The sequence below is a fragment of the Gracilinanus agilis genome, chromosome 2, assembly GCF_016433145.1.
Source record: "Gracilinanus agilis isolate LMUSP501 chromosome 2, AgileGrace, whole genome shotgun sequence".
NCBI lineage: Eukaryota > Metazoa > Chordata > Mammalia > Didelphimorphia > Didelphidae > Gracilinanus > Gracilinanus agilis.
The window spans coordinates 320,803,015-320,827,813 of record NC_058131.1 but is presented as its reverse complement, the minus strand read 5'-3'; the positions used below and the strand labels follow the sequence as shown (position 1 = coordinate 320,827,813).

General features: G+C 33.6%; 1 protein-coding gene and 1 non-coding gene across 5 annotated transcripts in view; both read right to left on the bottom strand.

Annotated features, from left to right (window-relative positions):
* RC3H2 (ring finger and CCCH-type domains 2) overlaps positions 1-22,563 on the bottom strand; it is a 53,819-nt gene extending 31,256 nt beyond the window's left edge. For all 4 annotated transcript variants that reach the window (XM_044661485.1, XM_044661486.1, XM_044661487.1 and 1 more), the window contains exons 1-7: positions 22,333-22,563; positions 21,643-21,760; positions 19,718-19,951; positions 17,807-17,982; positions 12,333-12,533; positions 11,658-11,790; positions 11,190-11,308 (exon numbers count right to left, since the gene is read on the bottom strand). In XM_044661485.1, coding sequence (XP_044517420.1) covers positions 11,190-11,308; positions 11,658-11,790; positions 12,333-12,533; positions 17,807-17,982; positions 19,718-19,951; positions 21,643-21,760; positions 22,333-22,563 — 1,212 coding nt within the window. The remainder of the gene's footprint in view (positions 1-11,189; positions 11,309-11,657; positions 11,791-12,332; positions 12,534-17,806; positions 17,983-19,717; positions 19,952-21,642; positions 21,761-22,332) is intronic.
* LOC123238508 lies at positions 11,875-11,986 on the bottom strand. The gene has a single exon (XR_006505670.1). It is a non-coding gene; the product is annotated as a small nucleolar RNA SNORD90 (small nucleolar RNA).
* Positions 22,564-24,799: the final 2,236 nt, after the last annotated feature.

Below are 24,799 nucleotides of genomic sequence, written 5' to 3'. Positions count from 1 at the left end.
TATCGACTTAAAAGCTTTCAACTAACATCAAAATGAAATATTTAACATTCAAGAACTAAATCTAGAATGAGTAAAATAAAAGGATTCTCCAAATATTCTTATTTGAACATGACATGCAGTCTGCCAGGCTAATTGTCTAGAAAAACTATTGGACCTCCTCAATGATATTCATAGTTGCTTGAAAGCAATTGATCTCTCCACCAAAACTGCATTAGACAAGTATATCTGAAGTAGTTATCTGGGATAGGTATTGTATATAAGTAAAGGGCTAGGCTCAAAGTCAAAAAGAAGAGGAAAAGAAACTATAATATAAATGTGAGACTACATGGCATTTTCAATTATTCTAAGGAACTCACAACAATAAAAGCACATATTGCAAATATGAGTATTTTTCAGGTGACTGTGATAAGGTTGTCCAGTAGCATTTATTTATCATCTATTATGTGCTAAGCACTGTGCAACAAGTGCTAGGGATGCAAAGAGGGACAAAAAAAAGTCATTGCTTTCAGGGGAATTCAGTCTAATAGAGGAGACAACATGCAAACAACTACATATAAACAAGATATGTACTGAATAAACTAGGATCATTCTCAGAGGAAAGGTATTAATATTAAAGGCCTGGAAAGGTTTCTTGAAAAAGGTAAGATTTTAGATAAGACTTGAAGGAAGCCAAAGAAGCTAGTGGAAATGAAGAGGGAGAGCATTCTAAGTAAAGGGGATAGTCAGTGAAAAATGCCTAGAATCTGCAAATGGAATGTCTCGTGTGAAGAACAGCAAAGTCAGTGTTACATGAAGGGGAGTAAAGTATAAGAAGACTGGAAATGGTACTGAATCGAAAGCCAGGCAGACCAAAAACAGAAGGGAAAAAACTATAGACCAAACTCCTTAATGAACATGGATGCAAAAATCTTAAATAAAATACTAGCAAAAAGACTTCAACAAGTTATCAGAAGGATTATTCCGTATGACCAGTTGGAATTTGAACCAGGAATGCAAGGATGCTTTAATATTAGGAAAATCATCCACATAAGTGACCATATCAATAATCAAACCAATAGAAATTACATGGTTATCTCAATAGATGCAAAAAGAGCCTTTGACAAAATACAACCCTCATTCCTACTGAAAACACTAGAAAGTATAGGAATAGAAGGGCCCTTCCTCAAAATAATAAACAGCATATATTAAAACCATCAGCAAGTATCATCTGCAACAAGGACAAGTTAGAAGCCTTCACAATAAGATCAGGAGTGAAGCAAGGATGCCCATTATCACCTCTATTATTTAATACTGCGCTAGAAATGCTAGCAGTACAATTAGAGAAGAAAAAGAAATTGAGGGGATTAAAGAATGCAAAAAGTGGAAACTAAACTATAACTCTTTGCAGATAATATGATGGTAAACTTAAAAGAATCCTAGAAAATCAACTAAAGGCTATTGGAAATAATTAACAACTATGGCAAAGTTACAGGGTACAAAATAAACCCACATAAATCATCAGCATTTCTATATATTTCCAACAAAACTCAGGCACAAGAGTTAGAGAAACTCCATTTAAAAATCACTCTAGATAATATAAGATATTCAGGAATCTATTTGCCAAGCCAAACACAGGAATTATATGAACACAATTACAAAACGCTTTTCACATAATTAAAACTAGATCTAAATAATTGGAAAAAACATTAATTGCTCATGGGTAAGGTAAGGTGAGCCAATATAATAAAAATGGCAATCCTACCCAAATTAATTTACTTATTCAGTGCCATACCTAGCAAACTACCAAAAAACTTTTTTATAGAATTAGAAAAAGTTATAACAAAGTTCATCTGGAAGAACAAAAGATCAAGAATATCAAGGGAAATAATGAAAAAAAATGTGAAGGATGGAGGTCTAGCAGTACCAAATCTTAAATTGTACTACAAAGCAGTGGTCGTCAAAACAATATGGACTGGGGGGCAGCTGGGTAACTCAGTGGATTGAGCCAGACCAAGAGACAGGAGGTCCTAGGTTCAAATCTGGCCTCAGACACTTCCCAGCTGTGTGACCCTGGGCAAGTCACTTAACCCCCATTGCCTAGCCCTTACCACTCTTCTGCCTTGGAGGTAATACACAGTACTGACTCCAAGACGGAAGGTAGGGGTTAAAAGAAATTTAAAAAAAAACAATATGGTACTGGCTATGAGACAGAAGGGTGGATTGGTGGAACAGACTAGGGGTAAATTACATCAACAAACTAGTGTTCAATAAACCCAAAGATCCCAGTTTTGTGGACAAAAACTCACTCTTTGACAAAAACTGCTGGGAAAATTGGAAAACAGTATGGGAAAAATCAGGTTTAGATCAACATCTCACATCTGACAACAAGATAAATTCAATACAGGTAAATGACTTTAAAAAAGAGTGAAATCATAAATAAATTAGGTGAACCTAAATTAAATAGTATACCTGCCAGATCTGTGTAAAGGAAGGAATTTAAGACCAAACAACATTACAAAATGTAAAATGAATGATTTTGATTACATCAAATTAAAAAGAGTTTGTACAAATGCAACCAAAAAAAGCAACAAAACTAGGGGAAAAATTTTTATAACAAAACTCTTTGACAAAGTTTTAATTTCCAAAATTTATATGAAATTAAGTCAAATTTACAAAAAAATCAAGCCATTCTCAAAACTGACAAATGGTCAAGGGATATGAAGAGGCAGTTTTTACGTGAAGAAATCAAAACTATCAATAAGCACATGAAAAAGTGTTCTAAATCCCTCTAGATTAGAGAAATGCAAATAAAAACAACTCTGAAGTACCACCTCACACCTAGCAAATTCGCCAACACAGCAGCAAAGAAAAAATGATAAACGTTGGAGGGAATGTGGCAAAATTAGGATGTTAATGCACTGCTGGTGGAGTTGTGAATTGATCCAATCATTCTGGAAAGCAATTTGGAATTATGCTCAAATTACATCAACAAACTAGCGTTCAATAAACCCAAAGATCCCAGTTTTGTGGACAAAAACTCACTCTTTGACAAAAACTGCTGGGATTTAAAAGATTAAAAGGGTTTTAAAAGAATGCATGTCCTTTGAGCCAGCCATATACATCTGCTGGGTTTGTACCCTAAAGATATAATAAGGAAAAATACTTGTACAAAAATATTTATAGCGTATCTCTTTGTGGTGGCAAAAAAAATTGGAAAATGAGGGGGTGCCCATCAATTGGGAAATGGCTGAACAAATTGTGATATCTGATGGTAATGGAATACTATTGTGCTGAAAGGAATAATGAACTGGAGAAATTCCATGTGAACTGGAAAGACTTCCAGGAATTGATGTGGAATGAAATGAGCAGAAGCAAACTGAAACATTGTGGCACAATCAAATGTAATGCTGGCTATCCACATCCAGTGAAAGAAATGTGAGAGTAGAAATGCAGAAGAAAAATATGATTGATCACATGTTTGACAGGGATATGATTGGGATTTTGGTTTTAAAAGATCACTCTACTGCAAATATGAATAACATGGAAATAGGTTTTGAACAATGATACCTGTATAACCCAATGGAATTGCTTGTCAGCTCAGGGAGGGGGGAGGAAAGAGGGATGAAAAAACCATGAATCATGTAACCATGGAAAAACATCCCAGGGGGCAGCTGGGTAGCTCATTGGATTGAGAGCCAGACCTAGAGACGGGAGGTCCTAGGTTCAAATCTGGCCTCAGACACTTCCCAGCTATGTGACCCTGGGCAAGTCACTTGACCCACCCCTTGACTACCCTTACCACTCTTCTGCCTTGGAGCCAATACACAGTATTTACTCCAAGACGGAAGGTAAGGGTTTAAAAAAAAAAAAGAAAAGAAAAGAAAAACATTCTAAATAAACAAAGAAAGAAAGAAATGAATAAAAAAAGAAAAAAAGAAGACTGGAAAGCTAGGAAAGAGCTATTTTTTAAAACCCTTACTTTCTTTCTTAGTAACAACTCTAACAGCTTGCTCAAGGTCATAGAGCTAGGATGTGTCTGAGACCAGATTTAAACTCAAGTGCACCCAACTCCAAGCCTGTTGCCCTATTTACTAGCGCCACCTTGCTCTAGCCCCTAAAAGACTAATTTTTAAACGACTTGAAAGCCAGAGGATTGTATATTTGATCATGGAAGCAATAGACCACTGGACATTACTGAATATGTGAATGATAGGAAGACCAATCTGATAGCTGAGCCCAGCATGAACTAGAGTAGAAAAGAGACTTAAGGCAAAGAGACTAAAAAGAAGGTTAATGTTAATATTTCAGGTGTATGGTAAAAAAAAAAAAGGAATACAAAACTGAAATATGAGTTCAAGTCCTCAAGAAGCTTCTAATTTAGTAAGAGCAATAAAATAGAAATAGCTATAACAAAATCAGAATGATACTATGTGAAAAGGGTACAAACTGCTACAAGTAAAAGTAAGGATTACTACAGGTTGAGTACTTGTCAGCTTAAGTGCCTAAATCATTTTCTTGTTTAAAGCTACAGGCTTTATAAAATTCATATATTTTTATATATTGATCTGTTAAGTGTTAATAAGTACTCGTTAAATACCTATTAAGTGCTAGGAACTTTGCTAAGTTCTAGAGATACAAAAAGAGGCAAAAGACAGTCTCTGCCTTCAAGAAGCTTACAATCTGAAAGTATAATATAAAGGAGAAATCCAGACAAAATATTATAGGAAACTAGAAAAAGGATAGAACACTTTCACTGGTGGCATCAGCAAAGGTTATATGGAGATGATACTTAAAGTGAACTACAAGGATTTCAACAAACACAGATGAGGGATTGAAATGGAAGACAATTTGTGTGAATTCTGAGACAGAAGACAGCAGGACAGGATAGGAGAAAAGATTACAGTTTGGCTGTAACACACAGGGTGGATTTTGTTCAGTTCTGGGTGCAGTTTAAGAGCAACAGTGATAAGCTAGACACTTTCCATCAACAATTTCAGTATCTAGCTCTCTCCTCATCAACTCCTACCCTCATATTTGGTCATTTCAATATAATATTGACACTCCCTCAAAAACTGTAACTGCTCAGTTTCTCAACGTATTTTCTTCCTATGACCTACTCTTCCACTTGACTACAGCCAACACAAAAAAATAGTCCACAAATAAACCATCTCTATGTTCCAAGAACTCTGAAATCCCTTTATATAACTATAATTTATTTACATTCCACCTCTCTCTTGTCTTCCTTTATCTTTTACCAAGTCCTACTCTTCAAATACACTGTGACTTCTAATCCTTCAACCTCTCGGTGTTGTTACAGGCCATTACTCTCTCCTCTTTTCCCCATCTGGACCCCTTGGTGAACCAGTTCAACAACACACTGTCTTAAGTCACTGGCTCCCTTATACTTTTGACTTCACTCTGCTAAGCATCACCCCTAGATGACTCTCATCATCCACTACCTTTACATGACATGGCATGATGTTTTACAACCTCACTGCTCCTAAGCAATCCTTCTCCACCTTCCTAAATCAATTCATTATCTCATTCTCCACAATAGTTGTTCCATGCTTTTCAATCCTCCCATGATTTGTCTTCCTCTCACTCTAAAAGGAAAATAATATATTAAGAGGGGATAGGGAGAGAGTAGCATTCTATATAAAGAATATTTACATGAGCAAATTCAGAAACCTGGGGGATAAATATGGGAGAGAGCATTTGGATGAATGAAGAGAGGGAAAAACAATAATATTGTAGTAAGAGCATGATATAAATCATTGAGACGAGAAACAAGTAACATTTGAGAAATCTCACATACTAGATATGGAAAAAACTTGATGTTTCAGCAATGGAGACCTCGATAACCCAAAGATTTCTCCTTTCAAAAAGCAGAGAAGCTGATAAAATTGTTGCTCGACTTAATGATAATTTCATCCATTAAAAGGTATTGGAACCAACAAGAGGAATTTCTAATCTGGATCAGACACTGACCAATAGGAAAGAGCTGGTTGCTAAGAAGAGTGGGCATATACTGTGAAGAGGCCAAAGACAGAAAGATCCAATATAAACCAAGATATTTGTAGTAATACTTTATGTACTAGCAAAGAACTAGAAACAAACTTAATGCCTACTGACAGAAGAATGGATAAATAAATTTTAGTATTTCACTGGTACTTGGAAGACATCAAGAGGAAAAAAAGGAAGAATGTTAGAGACCCTCTGTTGTCAAATTTTGGCGAAAACAGAAATGATTCATGCAAGATAAGAAGACATGGGAAAACTACAAACTGTATTTACTGCAAACTCCTGAATTAATGAAAGATTTATTTAAGTACATGAACAAAGGCAGAGTTAGATTCATATGAACAGATGCAAAGTAGAAAAAACATTCAAGAAAACATACACAATGACTACAATAATATAAATGGAAACAACACCAACAAAACCCAGAACTGAATGCCACGTAATTATAATAACCAAGTCAGACTCTGAAGAAGCTATGAGAATTCACTTCCCTTCATTGCAGAGGTGGGGGAAATGCAGTTACAACAAAGCATATATCTAACTTGATTCACTTGTCAGTTTCACAACTTTTTTTCCTTTTTTAAAAAATGCTTTGTTACATGGGACAGATCCTTAGGTGAGTTGGGGGGAATATGGTAGGAAATGAAAGTCACAAAAAAAATTAATAAAAGTAAACCCAAAGTTTTTTTATAGAAGGAAAAAAAAAGATGGTAACCACTGTTGGAGTGGCTGAACAAACTGTGGTAAATAGCATAATGGAATTATACCATAATCTTCTTATAATATGAAAAGACTGGTATGACTTGAAGGAGAGTGAAAAAATAAACAGAATAAGGAGAGCAATATATGAAATGAGTACAATGGCATAAATTAAAACAACATTAAAAGGCAGCAATGGTCAAATTAATTGCATTAGACTTATCTTGGTACAAAAGAATACTTATTTCCTTCTTAGTAGAAGATTATAAGTTTACTAAAGCAGAATAGTAAATATATAATCAGATACAGTTATGTCATCAATCAATTTAGCTCAAGTATTTGCCCAGGATCAGAAAGCTATTATGTGTCAGAGGCAGGACTTGAACTGAAGTCTTCCTGACACCAAGACCAGTTTTATATCCAATATGCCACACTGTCACTCTATAAGGGAGAAGAAATAAAATGGGGATAAATATAAATTTCTACAATGGGATTCAAAAACACAGGATAAGGGTGGTATGGATAGAAAACTGATCCTGTAGGGTTTGAATGGATGAGATGGCAGCTAAAAAAAGGTAATAGGATCTTATTCTGTTCAAAACAACAGAAAGAGTCCCAATAAACATGCTACCCTGCTAAAGTCTATATATAATGTATGCTAGAAACCAGATTTTAGTTACAACATGGGCAAGCCTAAGCTTATTTGTACAGCTAGATGGAGCACTGGAAAAAAGGGATAGATCTGAAGTCAGGAAGACCTGAATTCAAATTTAACCTTGGGTATTTTGTAGCTACATAACCCTGGGTAAGTCACTAAACCACTGTTTTGCCAGTTTCCTCATCTATAAAAGGGGATAATAATTGTGCCTACTTCTGAGAGTTGTTATGAAAATCAAAAGAGATAATTTTAAATCATTTAGTACAGTGCCTTAGCATTTAGTAAATGCTATACAAATGTTAACTATTATTATTGCCCCACAAAGGTCTGAATATATTCAGGAAATTTAGCCTGGAGAAAAAATCATTTAAAGGCAACATAATAGCTATGTTTTGACAATATCTGAAAGGCAATGATGTAGAAAGAAGGGGGAATTAACTTGTTCAGCTTGAATCCATTGAACAGAACTAGAAGCAAATGAAAGAAACTGCAGTTGTCTTAAGCTTAGTATAAGAAAAAATGCTTTAACGATTCAAACTTTGCAAAAAGAGAATAGGTTATCTCTGCAGGTAATGGTTTCACTCTTACTAGAGTTCTTCAAAGAGAGGTTGTACAATGATTTGTTAGGATTGTATAAGTGATGTTTGGTCAGATGTGGGTCGGAACAGATCAGCAATGGGATGCCCTCAAGTTCTCATAATCTGTACTACAGTAACATCATTGTTAAATTTGTGTATTGGGGGATTGTTCTGACAGCTGTAAAAAACATGTCTTAGAGAGAATAAAGAATGGTATCAGGGTGTGAACATGAAGACAGACCAGAATTGGTAAAGGACCAAAAGAAATCAGAAATATGAAAAAAGTGTAAGGAGGATACAGCATAATATGCATTGATGACTTGCATGTATCACTATAGACATGAAGGAAGCAGAAAAATGGGAGAAAAAAAAAAAGACTAGTCATGTAGTGTGAGTACAGGAGAGGAAATGGGATAAATTAAATGCAGTATTGAATAGATACTTCTGTAAAATAAATAAATGGGTTGTGATCTATACTAGGAAGAGAGATAACCATGTTAATGACAACACAAATTCAGTGAAGAAGTTTTTCTTCTTTCATTTCTATTATAGTCATTGTATTTATGTCCCAATTTGTCGATCTGCATCAATTCCTATCTTCCCATGCTTTTCTGTGGTTCTCATATTCAATGTTTCTTATAGCATAAGAAGTTATTACATAAGTCTTTACATTCATGCACCACAATTCGTAAAGCCAGATGCCTGTCAACTGGCATCCAGATTTTTGCTACCAAAACTTGAATTATTTCCTAATGCCATTTTTCTTACCTACTTAAGATTTCCTTTAAAAATTAGGCATTAGGGGGCAGCTGGGTGACTCAGTGGACTGAAAGCCAAGCCTAGAGATGGGAGGTCCTAGGTTCAAATCTGGCCTCAGACACTTCCCAGCTGTGTGACCCTGGGCAAGTCCCTTGACTCCCCCTGCCTAGCTAGCCCTTACCACTCTTCTGCCTTGGAGCCAATACAGAAGGTAAGGGCTCTTAACAAAATAAATAAATAAAATAAAAATTAGGCATCATTTTCTTTGAAACAGCAAAGCCCTTTCATACTAGTTAAAAAATAGAAAAGTAGAACAATGGATAAGACTAGAAAAGGGAAAATCAGAAATAATGGAGCTACTGATGCAGTATTCAATAAGCTTCAGGTTTATTTTATTAAGTATAAATTATTTAAGAACTCCTTTTTTTGGACAAAGAACTGCTAGGAAAACTGGAAAGCAAGCAATCTAGCAGAAATTCCATAATGAATTCAAACTATATAAGATTAAAAGCCATGCTCCAATAAGGTAATAGTCAAAGGAGAAGAATATACAGTTCTCAAAAGAACTGCAAACTATTATCCACCATATGAAAGAACATTAATAACATAACCATGACATTTCACCTCAGATCCAAGATAATAAATGATAGGAATCATTAATGTTATAGATGTGTGAAAAGGCAGGAATATTTAAACATTACTAATGGAGTTATGAATTAGCAAAGCCATTCTGTAAAGCAATCTGAAATGATGCAAATCCAATGTAGAAAATGTCTGTATTTACTGACTCTGAGATTCCACCATGAGGCATATACCTCAAGGAGGCCAATAACAAAAAGATTACATATACTCAAAAATATTTATAGTAGCAATTTTTACACAACTACAGAACTAGAAACAAAGTCAATGTCCATCATTTGGGAAATAGTTAAACAAATTTTGGTACATGAATACAAAAGACTAGTACTATGCTGTAAGAAACAATAAATATTGAGAAGCACTAAAATAAATGAACTGATACAGTAGAATTAGGAAAACAAAATGCATAATGATTACAATAATATAACTGGAAAGAATAATCACAAACACCAGAAAACAAATGCTGAAAAATTACAAATAAGCTTTTTTCCTCCTCTTTAAAAATCCTTTGTTAAGTGGGATGGTACTGTGGAAGGAGGAAGGAGAAAGGGAGAAATCTAAGTGATAAAAGATAAAAACCAATCAATTAATTAAATAAATAAAAATTCATTTAAAAAAATAAAATTATTGAAACTAAGATTGACTTCTCAATTACTTTGAATCTATCAAGAAAGAAAAGGTGAAGTGAGACCATTCTATATATGTCATTTATTTACACCACTTTATATAGTAGGGATGGGGGGGAGGAGATTTTGCGGGTCTTGAAATCCTTTCAGGGAATCTGCAGGATCCAAACTATTTTCATAATTATAAAACTCTTTAGTTTCTAAAATGGTAAATATTAGGTAAATATAACATAATTAATATAAATTATTAATTAATTGATAAATATTAAAATAAATAAATATAAACATAACCAAAAGTGTTTTGGTTTTTGTTGTGTTTTGGGGGTGTTTTTTTGCAAGGAGGGCTCAGTAAATTTTGAGAGTATAAAGGTATCTTGAGACTAAAATGTTTGACAACCACTGATATACACAAATAACTCATTTGGAAGGAAGCAATACCATATTATATATGATAGCCATATTTTATTCTACCTTTGAAAAAAGATAAAATTTCTTGAAGGAAAAGCAGACAAAAATATTTTGAAATATAGTGAATGCCTATTTAAAACTCTCTTCAAATTCTTGCTGATGAGTGGTAAGGATATTTTTGTTGCTTTAGTCCTAGTACTTGTATTAGTACTATTAAAACTACTTTCTATAGTATTTTAGGATTTGGCAAAGAACTCTAAAATGTAATTATCTCATTTGTTGCTCAAAACTGCCCTGTAGCATAAGATATTACTTAGAGTAAGAAACTTGAGGTTACAAGAGAGATCAAGTGACTTACTCATAGCTAATAAGTAATTGAGGAAAGATTTTAACTCAGATCTTCCTAATACTAAGTCTACATTTCTCTCCTCTGCACCACCCAAATATCAATAAAAAATTAGTTTCCCACAAGGGTAAGAAAGGAATAGAAGACCAAGAAAGAGTCACGTCAGAGATTATCAGGGATACATCTTACAAATCTGTTTTTTACTTTTGTTGTGTTAAATTATTTTTCAGTCATCTCCAACTTTATAACTCTATGTGGGGTTTTACAGATGAGGAAATTGAGGCAAACAAGAGTAAATGAATTCCCAGAGTCACATAGCTAGTAAGTGTCTTAGGTCAGATTTCAACTCAGGAAAATAAAATGAGTTTTCCTGACTCCAGGCCTGGCACTCTATATCCATTAGACCACTTAGCTGCTCCATTATGTACTTAAAAATTATGAAATTAAACAGTCAGAAATACACATATTACTCTTACCTGTGGTGTGTCGTGGCCTTTACGACTGTAGTTCTGAATAAAGTCCACAAGTCCATGTACCACTGTCTTGACAGCAACCATTGCATTCTCTAGCTGCTCCCAAGTTGGAGAGACAGCATCTAAAATTATGCAACATAAGAAAAAATGTGAGCAATATTCTGCTTTAGTAGCATTTCAATAAAATTCTTTAAAGGGTTTGTAGGAAAAGGGTAGAATCAAAAAAATCTTTTTCTTAAACCCTTACCTTCTGTCTTAGAAGCAATATTAAATATCAATTCCAAGACAAAAGAGCAATAAAAGGTCATGGCAACTGGGGTTAAACAACTTGCCCAGTCACACAGCTAGGAAGTGTCTTGAGGCCAGATTTAAACTCTGGTCCTCTGAATCTAGGCCTGGCACTCTATCCATTGCGCCACCTAGCTGTCCTAAAATCAAAATTTACAAGTAATTGGGCTTGGCTTCATATACCTGGATTAGGATCTATATTTGCAAGAAGCTCCAAATGAGGCCTCAAACGGTTTAGGTTTGCTGGATCACCTGTACGCTGCAAAACAATTGTCAACTCCTGGACACTCTTTGCAAAGGATTCTGGAGACTGAAGCTGGAAAAAATGAAGATTATAAGCTATTCAACTTGGCACAAAGTACTATTCTTTATTCAAACTATTTCACATCTGTTCCTTTGAAGTTTTTCATGTGTCTTCAGATTTCACAGAATGTTTATCAGTGATGAATTCAATTCCCATCTCAGAATCTGCCCTATGAAACTTCATCATGAGACACTTAGAAAACTCATAATTCACACTTCTGTAGTACTTTAAACTTTAAAATTATTTTTCTCATAATAACCCAGTGAGTTAAATAGATCTCCATTTTATAGACAAGAAAGTAGAGTTCACAGTGGAATAAAATGATTTGCTCAACAATCCATATCTAGGTAAGTAGCTAAATGGCAAACTGTGGACTTGAACCCAGATCTTCTGACTATGAGAAGAGCGTAGACTTAAAAACTACTTTTTATAAGGCTCTAAAATAATATGTATCTTTTCAAATAGTTGGCAGCTTTGGTCATGTTGCAATCTAAATTTTTAAATGTTCATTCTCCAAATCTAAGAAAAAAATTATTAACTCTCACTTCACAAACCTTATCAATGATGGACTGCATATGTGATTTATGTGCCAAATCACCATAAAGAAGTGAAGACCACTGTTCAGGTGATATACGAAGCCCTGCTTCCATAGCAATATGAACTATCTGGGCATCATGCTCCCTCCGTAAAGCCTCATAACTTCTAAATTCTTCCTTTAACTGCATCAGAGAAGAATCTTCATCCCTTTTTGTGACCTGAAAAATTGTAAGAAAATAAATGCAACAAAAAATTCTGCCTTTTTATACTGGGCCAGAAAATTACCCAGACTGATTCCCTGAAATTTTTGGAAACTAGCACAAACTTTTATTGCTCTAATAAGAGGGAAAGGGGGGGGGGGGGGAAACCTGTCTGAAACAGTATAAGGGTATACATTTATAATACTATTAAACTTAAATAAATTTTCTAATCTATAAAAGAAACCCTTGCAAATATGGCCTTTTCTGCAAAGCTGAAAAATTTATAATTGTACTCATGAAATTAAAAGCAATAAGTTTGGAGATTTGATTATTTTATGACTCAAATGAGATGATTCAGGCCCACATTTTAAGTTAAAATCTTTCGGATTTCTAGATGATGCTCTCTACTTTTCTAAAATGAAATATACTTCAGTCTGGTTCATGAGAACCTGTTAATACACACTGCCTTCCACATTTATGTTTTTGGTACAGACTCATAATTTCAATGATATAGGGCCACTGGGGGCAGCTGGGTAGCTCAGTGGATTGAGAGCCAGGCCTAGAGACAGGAGGTGCTAGGTTAAAATCTGACCTCAGACACTTCTCAGCTGTGTGACCCTGGGCAAGTCACTTGACCCCCATTGCCTACCCTTGCCACTCTTCTGCCTTGGAGTCAATACATAGTACTGACTCCAAGACAGAAGGTAAGGGTTTAAAAAAAAAATGATATAGGGCCACTATATTATCAATGCAGATTAGCAACTGTTCTTCAACTTAATGCCTTGAGAGGTGTTTGGGGCACTAAAAGTTTAACTAAATTGCCCATATATACAAATAATGTCTCAGAGGTAAAAACCTGAACCCAGGCTCCTAATAAGCACACTTATGGTCTGATACTGTGGATAATTATTTAATAAATTATTATGAAATTAAATTCAAATAATAGCTAATAGTAAAATTTTAGAATTGATCAGCAAGTATTTATTAAGCACTTACTATATGCAAGGCACTGTGCTTGCTTCTCAGGATACCAGCACAAAGAATGAAACAATCACTAGTCACAAGGAGCTTATAGTCTAATGGTGAGACAATTATATATATATAAATATATGGCATAAATATAAAGAGAATAAATACAAATTTGTTGTTAAACACAAGTTATTTGGGGAAAGAAACTAGCAGTGGTGGGGCATTAAGAAAATCTTTGTGCAGAAGACAGTTCTTGAACTGCATCTTTAAGGAAGAGAGGGAGACTATAAGGTGGTGATAAGAAAGGAGTACATTCTAGGAAAGTGGGACAATCAGTACCAACCCAGAGAGTTAGAAGTTAGTATACTGTGCATAAGGAATAGATGCCATTTTGGCCACATCACAGTATGGAAGGGGAATTACATGGTCAGATCTGCAAATAAAGAAAATTATTTTGACAAAACGATAAAGAACAGATTGGAATGGAAAGAGATTTGAAGCAGTGAGACCAATTAGGAGGCAATTTCAAAAATCTAGGTGAGAAATTATTGAATTAGGACCATAGCTAAGTGAAAAATAAAGAAGAGGTCAGATGCCAAAGAAATTGGGAGTATAGAAATATATGAATTGATAATTGATTTTATACATGGGATGAGGGAGAGTAAACATTGAAAAACTTTTAATCTGGAAGACTACAAGAATGATGACACCTTCAATAGAAACAGTGAAGTTGGGATGACTAATGAGTTTGGTGGGGGGGGGAGAATAACCTTAGTTTTGAACAAGTTAAATTTTAAAAGTCTCTGGAAAGTCCAATTTGAAACATCTAATAGGCACTTGGCAAAACAAAGCTGATGCCAAAGGAAAGAGTAGAAACAGAAAGGAGTATGTGTATATTTTTTCTAAAAGAAAACAGAAAGCTATGCACATATATGCAAATCTTTATTATATCTCATGTTAAATAACACATATAAATATATGTATATAGACATATGAACACACATATAATGTGTGTGCAGTGTGTGTGTGTTGTGCAAACAAAAATTTCTTTCACCTGATTCACATTTACCCAGCATCCTTTTAAGTTACGTGCTCACTTTATGTCATTATGTTTGAGAGATAATTGCTGAAATCCAATCAAAGGGGCTCTTTTCGGGCTTTTGCTTTAGTAAAGTGCAGCAGGTGTGGGTCTCTGGCTCTGTGCTCTGCTATCTTGGCTGAAGGACTCCCTTTCTCTCTCACTTTTGTTATTATTAAATCCTATAAATTTAAATACTTGGGAGTATTCATTTAATTTTACTCTCACAGTGTGTGTGTTTGTGTGTGTGTTTATCTGCCATGGGAGTTGATGAGGATATCCAGAGAAAGCATGTAATGGAGAGGGCAGCCTAGGAGAGAATCCTGGGAAATAACCAAAGTTAGGCAGTATGATATAAATAAGGCAGAGAAAGAGACTTGAAAAGGAGTAGTCAGACAGATAGAAGAAAAACCAAGAGAGCATTATGTCATGGAAAACCTGAAGTGAAAGTATCTAAGAAGAAAGAAAAGTCAGTACTATCAAATAAAGAGATGTCAAGAAGAAAGAAAAAAAATCAGATTTGGTTATTAAGGGATCATTGTACAATAGTATTCCATTACATTCAGATCTAATAATTGCCTAGTCATTCTCTATTGATGGACATTCCTTTAGTAGGAAATGAAGTGCCATAAGAAAGAGATGATTCCAAATAAATCTATGAAGATTTGAATGAAGATATAGTGAAATGAAAGGAACCAGGAGAATAACTTATACTAGTGATGGGCAAACTTTTTAAAGAGGGGGCCAAAGGAAAGGAAATGCTCATCTCTCAGTCTGTTTCTAAGGCAACTCTTTCGAAGTTTCATTATATTGTATCCTACTCATTGTATTCATCAGATTAGGAATAATGTCACACAGTCGGATAGAACATTTCAGGGGGCCACATCTGGCCCACAGGCCGTAGTTTGCCCATCACTTACTTATACCATAACATTAATATTATAAAAATAAGTATTTCATAACAACCATAAGAGAACTATAATCAATATCAACATCACTCCAGAGTACTAATAATACTGAATGAAAATGTTGTTGACATCACCCCAGAGAACAGAATGAGACTCACATTTTTAGTGATTAAATTGGGAATTTGTTTTGCCTGACTAAGTTTATCTATTATGAGGGTTTTGTATTTTTCCAGTAGTGAGATGAGTAAGTATATGGGTGGGGAGAGATCATTGGTAACTTTAGAGAGAAATTTCAACTGAGTGATGAAATCAGTCATATTTACTCACTCAATTCATTTGACCAGAAATTACTGAGAACTTACTAGATATAAATCATTATGCTAGGTACTGGTCCCTATCCTTGTACCATTTATAATGTAGTAGAGGGTATGACATGCAAACTTAAGCATAGAATAGCTATAATGTGTAATATACTATAACAAAAACACAAGAAATAAGTCAGTTGCAGGGATTGTGGGAATATAGGTATCACAGTGCATTGTGGTTGGTGCTGTGAATCAATACAATCATTTTGGAAAGCAATTTGAATTTTGCAAGTTAAGTAACTAAAATGTTACTTAACCCAGAAATTCCATTTTTAGGCTTATAACGCAGGAAGTCATTGATAAAAAGAAAGTCTTCATATATAACAAAATTGTTTATAACAGCATTTTGCATGACAGCAAAGATCTGGAAGAACAGTAAATGTCTATCAACTGAAGAACATCTAAAAAAACTGTAGACATAATAGAATATTACTACACTCAAACAAATGATGAATGTGATGAATATAGAGAATTATGGAACATCCAACATGAGAGTAAAGTAACAGCTAAGTAAGCAGAATTCAAAAAGCAATACACAACAATGACTACAATCACATAAAAGAAGTCCTCCCCCAAATTGAAACAAATATTGCAAAATTATAATGAGCATACATGGCCCTAAAGAGATAAAAGATAGCTCTAGCTAACTCCTTTAAAGGCAAGAGACCCATAAATGTAACACACTACACATTTTCAGAATTTTTCAATTCAGTATTCAGATATGATTATTTTCCCTCTTCTTTATTTTTTCAAAGTATTATTTGTTATATGGGATGACTCTGAGAAAAGGAAGGCAATAGGAAAATAAACTGGGAGAAATTATGGTAACGTAAAAAAAAAATACAAGATACCAATAAGTGCATTTTAAAATATGCAGAAAGAACTACCATGAAACAATTAAAAGTAATACTGCAAAATTACAAATATTTCTCCAAAGAAAGGTAAGAAAAAGCATTTCCCCTGACTTCTTTGCAGAAGTGGGAGATCCATGCATGTGAAACATTGTATATTTACAGAGCTTTTCAACATATAGAATGATTTTGCTGAAATTCTTTTTCTCTCTTTTTTAAAAAATATTCTCTGTTTTATAACACTGCTCTCTAGGAAAGTTTGAAGTGTATTATAAGAAATTCAGGCAATGTAAAAGACAGAAGATATTAATTAAAACTTATTTTTTAAAAACTATAATACATGATGGTGAAAGCACAAAAAAATGTACAAAATTTTATGATTTGAAGAAGGCAACAGGCCACAACTGAGGATGATTCCAAATGGAAAAAAACCCTACATACTGAAATAATAACATGGTGTAATATGATTTATCACAATAGTTATAGGAAGCTCTTTGGTGTTCTGATCATATTCTAAGGAGCCAAAGCTTCAACAGCACAATAAGTATATTGAAATGCCAAATAAGTGAAGAAATATGAAATACCATTGGCATATATTCCTAAACTCTTATATGTATTCATTCAAAAAAGAGCACCAGCCAGCAAAAAAAAAAAAACCACTTAGGAAGCAAGACAATAATATACACAACCAAAAGAATGATATGCACAATGACTATAAAAATGCAAGTGAAAAGATCATTAAAAGGAAGTCATACTATACGTGAATGAAAAACCAAAGGTCTAGGAAGATGGTTAATAAAACATATATATGTTCAAAGCAAGAGAGGTGTGGGACTAGAAGAAAACAATGTTCATAATATAAGAAGCAATCATTATATTAAATGTTTTTCTGGAGCACTTAGGAAGGGTCAATAGGGGAGTTGGCCTATAGAGGGGAGGAAAAGGTTGAGTTGACAGGGATAAAAAAATATAAGCATTAATAAAAAGGATTTTGACTTTATATTTTTAATGCAAGCTTAATTTTCCCATTTGTATGCCTCATTTTTTACATTTAATAATTTTTGTTTAAAATTAGCAAAATGATAACCCTAAGCTGTTATTCTTAGTTTAAGTGTCATACCTTAAAACAAGAAGCACGATACAGTAGCTGCACAACATGACCAATACTTGTTTTTGACGCCTGAGGAAATCTTGGTTCCAATCTTTGGACAACAAAAAGTACCAAAACTTTCCTTGAGAGAGCAGAACCATCTTCCAGGGCCAATAATACCAACTTTAAGGCTTCTTCTTGCATAGCTGGAAACAATTAAATCATAAATATAAAAGGAATTTGTAACTAAAGAACTCTGTAGTCTTGTATTTGTCAAGACCAGCACATTATGTTCTAGCACAGGTTAATGGCAGTTCATTACCCAAAATGCTCTGCTATTTAATACGGTAGGTCATATTCATGCAATTTGTGTAAAAGATTAAAAGAAATAGAATCATAAATCATTCTTAAGTAGTCAAAGTACCTGGATATCAATTCGATTAAAACACTTAGAAAGCAAACAATAATTAAAGGATTAAAAAAAAGAAGCCAGGAAATGTTATTTGAATAAGGCAAAATCTTTGTCCCTATTATTTATTTATTTGTTTGTTAGGTCCTTACTTAGTGTCTTAGAATCAATACTTAGCATTGATTCCAAGGCAGAAAAGCAGGAAGGACAAGGCAACTAGGGTCAAGTGACTTGTTCAGATCAGTTAGAAAGTTTCTGAGGCCAGATTTGAAACTAGGACCTTTGTCTCTAGGCTGGCTCTCTATCCACTAAGCCACCTAGCTCCCCCTGTCCCTATAATTTAAAACAACTTTCTTTTAAATGTACTTTTACAAGTCATATTATGGAATAAATGAGATTAATATGGAAAAAATATAACTTACAATATAGAGCAAAGTGTGCTTTGGGATCCAGACCCATAATTTCATCTACGTAGGTCCTGCACAAATATACAGACTGGCATTTTCTCTATAATTAGTCTTAAGAGAGTCAAATAAATCCTTGAGAGGCTAAGTAGCTATCAGGATCACATAGCTAGTATGTTAAAAGTAGGACTTAAAAGTCATGTTTCTTGACTCCAAAACTAGCTGTTATTAAAAAGGGGCACTGCATTCCCATGATCTGGAAAATCTGCCTAAAAGTTTTTGGCTTTCACATTCTTTTCACAAGTTTTTAACTTTTTATTTAACTTTTAAAAAACCATTTTAAAAAATTATTTATAATTTTTATTTTATATTTTACATTATATTTTATAATTTATAATTATAAAAGTACATTTATATTAAAAAGCATGTTGAGATTAAACAATGTTGTATTTCTGAATTTCTAAATGTTTTCTGTGTCATCTGCTAGCCTTTGCATGTCTGTGGCTTCTGCAAAACTCTCCCCAAATTTCCATTAATTTCTTACGTTGACCTGTAATAAATCAAAACTGCAAAGGGGAAAATCATAATATGGAGGGATATCCCCATCTAAATTGCAGTAGAACAAAGTATCAAGATATTATCTTCTATTCTTAAACTCTACACAAGCTATACATTTCATCCTACATGCTCTAAATTAAATGCAAAGATACATCCACACACAAGAGTTTCCTTCAAATTATCCTTAAGTTTCCAACTAATCACATGAAACATTCATTATCTTTTAAAATCAATATAATTAAACCTACAAATTGAATGGAGAAAATTCATAAAAGTGTATCATTACTAAAGTACTGGATGCACAAACTGCTCAGAAAATGTGTTAATTTTAAAATAGGTTGTGAATAAACATATACAACAATGCGGTACACATAGAGGTCTTAATCAAATATGATCTTACATGCATTACAGAAAAAACCCTTAAATTTAAAACTATATTCTTATGAAATGTTTAACACTGAACACCATCAGAAAATTATTTGGTTTCTGACAAAGTTGAAAATTTTTAAGAAAGTATTCATTTCTAAACCTGTCAGTAACTGTGTTTGCTAAGAAGTTTCTATCTTTTACCTGGTCCTAAGAACTGGCATCCCCGAGCTCTGACGGCAGCCCATAGATTGGCAGACAATTGCTGAGGGTTCTGATGTTGTAAAATCAGTTCAGTTACAGTTCTTTCCCCAAGTGATCGTGCTGCTCGCATGGCTCTTACACGACCTTCTTCTTCTACAAGTTGACAATTTACAAGAGTCACCAGTTTCCTTTGCATTGGACGGCTCAGTGCACTCTGATTCAAACTAGCCACACCTTTCAAGAAAGAGCAATGAAAAGAGCTAAGCTTTTAAAAGTAAAGTTGAAATTTTTTTAAAAGTATGTTTCATTATTTACTTCATTAATTGAGCTAGAACCACCAAGTCTGTTAAAGTTTCTTACTCAAATCACATGTTATTGATGACAAAACCCTTAGAGATGGTTGTAGGTTTCAGAGCTCAAAGAAATCTTAAATTCCATCAAGTCTAATTAATCAAGAACTTAAAATAGACAAAAGGAATAAAGAATTCCCTTTCACACAACCTTTTCACTTTATCAATATAGAAATGAAGGCCCAGAGAAGATAAGTGACTTGACCAGGGACACAGCTAATCAGTGTCAGAATCTGGGATTTTAACCCAAATCCTGATACCCCTCAATTTGGCACTATTTCAATCCTTTCATATTATATGCTTTACTGGTGCCTAATACATGCTTTCTGATCATTTGGACACTGTTACACACTTTAGGTTTCATTAAGATAACCTTGTTTCTGGTATATATATATACATACACACACACACATATATATGTATGAAAGGGTCAAATAGTATTCTATTGAACTTAAGACTAAATAATGTGTTTTAACTTCATAAGTAACAGCCACTTTGACAAATTGGTAATTTCATTAATATGAATCCTCTTTCCAATGTAACTTATCCAAGCCTTCCCATCCTGAGTGCTTTTGATCTGTGCCCTTCCATGTGTCTTCCATATGGAATCTACCCCACATATTAGAGATGCCCTTCTACCTTTTTAATATTTCATAGATAACAAGGCAACACTCAGACTATCCATCTGTTTTCTCTTACTTTAACTGCATGCTCAACTCACCTTCCTTTGGCAATCATATATAAAAAGGCAATACAGGTAACATGAAAGTACAGTCTACCTGGTTGTTGTCAGTTACTGGTTACTAATGGCAGATAAAAATTTCTCTTTTAATTTAAAAGCAGGATATGTCTTCTGGGACCTTTCACATAATCCTAACTAAAAGCAATGTAACAAACAACAGAACTGCTAAATTCTTTGAGTAAATGATCACATTCTGTACTTCTCCAGAGTTTCTCAAATGCCAAGAATATATCTCATTAATAAGATGATGACAACAAAGATAGTAGCTCCTATTAAGAAATTTGCAAAGTGTTTCTTCCAAACAAATCATACACATGTTTATCACCTACGTTTTGGAGAGAAGAAACAAAAGTGCAAAGATAAAACTTGTATAGGGTTACAAATGGATCATACATAAAGGATAGAGGATTGACTTCAGTCTCTATATAAGAAAGGCCAAAATTTGTTAAAGATTTATACTCTAACAACTCTAAATAAAGATAACTAGCTTAACTGAGGTATAAAGATATTTTTCTTATTGTTTGGTTTGTGGTTAGATTAAATTTAATTACTTTGATCTGAGATCTCATCAACGTAATAATTCCTGCAATGATGCAGGGCTTCCATGTCTATCTAACCTATGATTCCTGTTTAAGTCCTCCCATAAATTCCATAAAATAAAAAATAAATTAAAAAATATTTATCTAGTTTCTGAATCCAAAAAATCAATTGGATCTTGTCACATCCACTTCAAGACCTTCAGTACTTCATATCAGACTACCAAAGCTAAGTTTTTGAAAATTATTTTCCATAAAGTCCTACTCAACAACAAAGGCAGTTTTTAAAAAACTTACCCTTCCCTCCACTTAGTGGTTTTAAGTAGAGTGCTAAATCCTCAACACATTTCTTTGCAACCTCATAGTGCTTGTTCTCTCCCAGATTACTTAATTTCACTGTTTGATGATCTGGTACCTAAAAAGGGAAACCACATAAATATAACTTCAACACATGTTGTTCTATATATAATGATAATTTCATCCTGCAAAAAAATTACCATTTTAAGAATAGAATCAAATTAGTATTGACAATTGTAAACAGATTAAAGATCATCTATTTCAATTCATTTATTTTCTAAATAAGGAAATTTAAGGTCCAAAGGGAAGTGGCTTTTTGAACAAAATTGATTCAGTGTTATTAGTGTTTTCTATGACATTCAAATTTTACATAAATGTTTTTCTTTTAAACTAAAAATTACTGAACATATTACAATGAACATGTTCATAATGCTTTATTATTTACAACTTTCATTCCTCCCATTCCTCATATACTTTGAGGTATATAGTAGAAGTATCATTCCCATGGAAGAAAATGAGGAAAATGAAGTTCTATGAGATAAGATGCTTGGTATCAAACAGCCAAGAAACAGTCTGAGGAGACATTCAAAATCAAATCTATCTTAATTGGAAGTCTATCTTAACTAAAATCTGTCTTAACTACTTAGCATGTAAGACTGAAACAATAATCAGTATGCTTTTATATTTTACCTGGGCTCCAACTAACTGGAGAAGTGCAAAGTTTACAGGAAGTACATCAATATCTGTGTTAATGGCAGTCTGGTCAAAAGGGCATGCTTTTCGGTGAAGTTTATTTAAGCAGGTCTTGCAGACGGTGTGTGAACAACCTAAACTGATGGGCTTGTGCACATTCTCATCAAATTCATTATAGCAGATTGGACAGGACAGGAATTCTGTCCACTGAGCAGCCTGCACAGGCATTGTGGAAACTGGATGCTTGTTTAGCAGTCTAGCAGACCATTATTTCACTGTGTAGTGTTGTGTTAGCTAGAAACAAAAAGAAAAAAAAGGTTATTTCCATATATTCACAATTAACATTATATGTATTAAGGCCAATTTTGATTTGCTACATAAGCTAAAACATTTATTTACTTTTTGATATTTATTCATTTAATTAAGACAATATAGGATTCAATTACTAAACTAAACTGAATGATGGTAAAACTTCAATAATTCTGTCTAAAAACAAAATCACATATTAATCATTCTTATAGACTAATTTCAGACATGAAATGCTATGATAATAAACACAACTGGCAATTGTTTCCTTCATTTTTGTAGGAATACAGTCTTTTGAAATCCAGATTTTATATAGAAGTGAAAGGGATTCTCCTTCAAATGAATATTCATAATAACCTTGGTAAAAGCCAGATCAGCTACACAAACAAATAACTTCCTTCATTATTTAAGAAACTTCAAAAAATTTTGGCATGGTGCTTCAATGACTCAATACAATTGCACAATAATAACAAATTTTAGAAAAAGTATATTTTTAGAGAATCAAGTAATTTTAAAACATTTTAATGTTACTTTGCCCATTATCTGAAATGAAAGCACACTGATATAAGTATATCCCCATATCCCCAACCTAAAATTAATGTTTTATAAATAATGAAAGTTCAAAGCCATAACATTAGTGTTAGTTCATTCATATAGATAACATTTATAAATTCATTTTTCCTTGAATGGAACTGAAGCATTTTCCCCAATTAAGAGATTTTGTAGGTAATTTAAATTTTAGCTATTGGTAAAAAATTCTTTTTCATAGATATAAAGTACAGTTTTCCCATGAAGCCCAAGTTTATGCCTTATACATGAATTCTTAATTTTCAAATTGAGGAAATAAAAAGTATCCTTGTAATCACATTTCAAAATGCAATTCAATTCAACAGACATGGACTGAGTGGCTAAGTAGCTACTGATAAGGGACAGAAGTAGAGGGAGGAAGGGGAGAAAAATATAAAACTTAGAAAAGATATGTGTCCTGTCCTGCCCTCATGGAGCTTACATTCTAGTTGCTTCTACAAATATGTACCCAGTCAAGCTGCATGCAAAAGAGAGAAGTGGGATTATACCTATGAATTCACAAATTTTCAGATCTGGAAGGAATCTTAGTCTACATGTCACAGATAATGAAACTGAATGCCAGAGTATTTGAGACTATTTGCTCAAGACTATGTAGTTAGTCTCTTGATTACTTTACATTACCTTTACATTACAGAGGAAGAGTACAGTTGTGTTGATATTTGTGTGACTTGAAAAAGATATTCTCTGTAAAAATGCCTAAACAGTACACAGAAAAAGTTTTACTAATTATACTTATAATTTCTAAATCTTGGATGAAGTTTACCAAAAGGGCTTTTATTTGCTTTGTAAAACCTTTATCATCACTTTGGAAAGATCACTAGATTTGAATTCAGATGTTTGCCACCTATTTGATCTCAGAGAAGTCACTTGACTGCTCCAGGTCTCAGTTTACTCAATTGAAAAGGTGTTTAAACCATAGTGGAACCAACTTGTGAGCCTAAGATTTATTTGCAAAGTCAATGAAAAGAATCCCCAAACCCATAAGCACACCAAGGTTTGTAATTTTGATCTTTATTAGCTCCAATAAGCAAAATAAGAAAACCTATGAAACTTAAATGTCTTATACATAAATCTATTACTGTTTTTTTTTTTGAAACTCAACCAGTCTGAAGCACAGAAGCTACTCAGAAATAGATCTAACTACTGATTATCATCAGATCTTTGACCTGTAAATAATCTGATGAGTTGCCCATTTTCTCAACCCCACCCCCTTCCAAAGGTACACACTATGTTGATATGCAGACACCTGATCAACTTAGCCCAATGTAGCTCAGGATCATCTGGATCAGGATCCAAAATCAGGAGATCTCCAAACTTCAGCCTGCCTAGTAGCAGGTAAGCACCACGTAGCCTTAGATAATATTCTTTTTTCCCCCAAATATATGTAGATACTGTTGTAATTAACAAAATATAAATTAATTAAAAGGATTGCTGAAGTCACATGTATTGTCCCAATCAACAGATGCTAAGAGTACCAACAACTACTATCATGTAAGGGTAGGGGGAGTGTTCACTTATGGAATTTTAAATTAAGCATCCTACTATTTAAAAAATTTGGGAACCAAAAAAA